At 48.1% G+C, this 1490-nt stretch overlaps 1 protein-coding gene across 1 annotated transcript in view; it reads left to right on the forward strand.

Annotated features, from left to right (window-relative positions):
* KDR (kinase insert domain receptor (a type III receptor tyrosine kinase)) overlaps nt 1-1490 on the forward strand; it is a gene marked incomplete at its 5' end in the record, with an annotated part of 29427 nt that overhangs the window by 17923 nt on the left and 10014 nt on the right. Inside the window, one exon of the mRNA XM_010144418.1 lies at nt 390-546. Coding sequence (XP_010142720.1) covers nt 390-546 — 157 coding nt within the window. The remainder of the gene's footprint in view (nt 1-389; nt 547-1490) is intronic.

Raw genomic sequence — 1490 nt, forward strand, 5'->3', positions numbered from 1 at the left:
CAGTATCCACACATGCTTCACAAGTGGTGGGCACCAAGGGTCTGAGAAGGCCAGCTCCTTAGTGTGCATTTATTCCCCAGCATGTGGAGATGTTCGTGGGAGGTGGCTGGGTGGATGCGGGAGCAGGCTAAAGTTGTGCTGTGCAGTGGCCAAGGGTACTCGAGCAGGTGAGCCTGTGTGGCCATGGTTTGAGGTTTGCCAGTGCTGTCACCATGCCAGCCTGGTGCCCCAACCAGAGATGGCTTGGAGCAGAGCAGCCAATTATGCCAGCATTGGGCTGCCCTCCCCACCTTCAGCTCTAGCAGACTGTGGGAAGTGTCATTGCCTCTCCCAAGGAAGCTTCTGGCAGACTTCCTGTTTCTGATTTCTCCCTCCTCACACATTTCTAGACTAAAAGTGCCAGATTTCGACAGGGGAAGGAGAACTATGTTGGTGACATCTCTGAAGACCTAAAGCGACGGCTGGACAGCATCACGAGCAGCCAGAGCTCAGCAAGCTCTGGCTTTGTGGAGGAGCGATCCCTGAGTGATGTGGAAGAGGAGGACGGTAGGATGTGTGTTATTTCGGGCTTTTTCTGTCAGTGGTGGGGTCTGATGAGGGACGTTGGAGACCATGTAATTTCCAAAGCTTCCTCAAAGTTGCATGGAGGATATTTCCTGGACGACCAAAGTTCCCAAGCTATGATTTATTTAGTTCAGCATCCCAGATCCATCAGCCCAATCCCAGATAATGTTCTGTCTGAAAAAGGTGCATTTTTAAGTGCGCTGCCTTTTTGAGATCTATCTATTTAACGCCCCAGTGTCTTCAGGGTGAAATCACAGAGCACAAACTCCAAAGGCAGTGCAGAGGGTTGTGCCAGGCTGCTAACTGAATTTCCTCAGAGGTTAAATACTGTGAAATGCTCTCTGCTTCATTGCTTATTAGCAGAGAGGTTGATTTGCCTTCCCTCTGCACAGGGGGTCTGTCAGGAACAGGAAAGCTGAATTATCCACTTACTCAAAGCCTTCCCTGGATATACATGATCTCTGCAGTGAGAGTTTCACTGATGCATTTGCCATGTTCTCCTTTGACAGAGACAGCACAAAGTGCTCAGTGCTGTGCAGTGGCAGAGGGTACTCGGGGATGGCTAAATTCAGCAAGCGCTGGGATCAGACTGGTCAGGAGGGAAACTGTAGCTCAACTTCTACTAAATGACTAAAAATCATTTAATGCGAAGAAAAACATCAGTATGTTCATAGGGAGGATGGTCTTGCAGTTTCAATGCAATTGTAATAGGTAATGTCAGGCGTGCACTTTATGCATTTCCACACCATTTTGGTCCTTTTCAGAGCTCTCTGGTGTAACCACTGACTTTCTGAGCTGGGATGTAGTCAAAGTATGTAGAGCTAAAGCAGGACTTGTGATGAGGATTTAAGCTACCAGTGTTGTAGTTCTTGGCAGATTTCTTCTTAAAATCAAGAGCTGAGCGAAGTCATTGAATTGTTTGTTTC

The sequence above is a fragment of the Buceros rhinoceros genome, unplaced genomic scaffold, assembly GCF_000710305.1.
Source record: "Buceros rhinoceros silvestris isolate BGI_N320 unplaced genomic scaffold, ASM71030v1 scaffold3281, whole genome shotgun sequence".
NCBI classification, from domain to species: Eukaryota; Metazoa; Chordata; class Aves; order Bucerotiformes; family Bucerotidae; genus Buceros; species Buceros rhinoceros.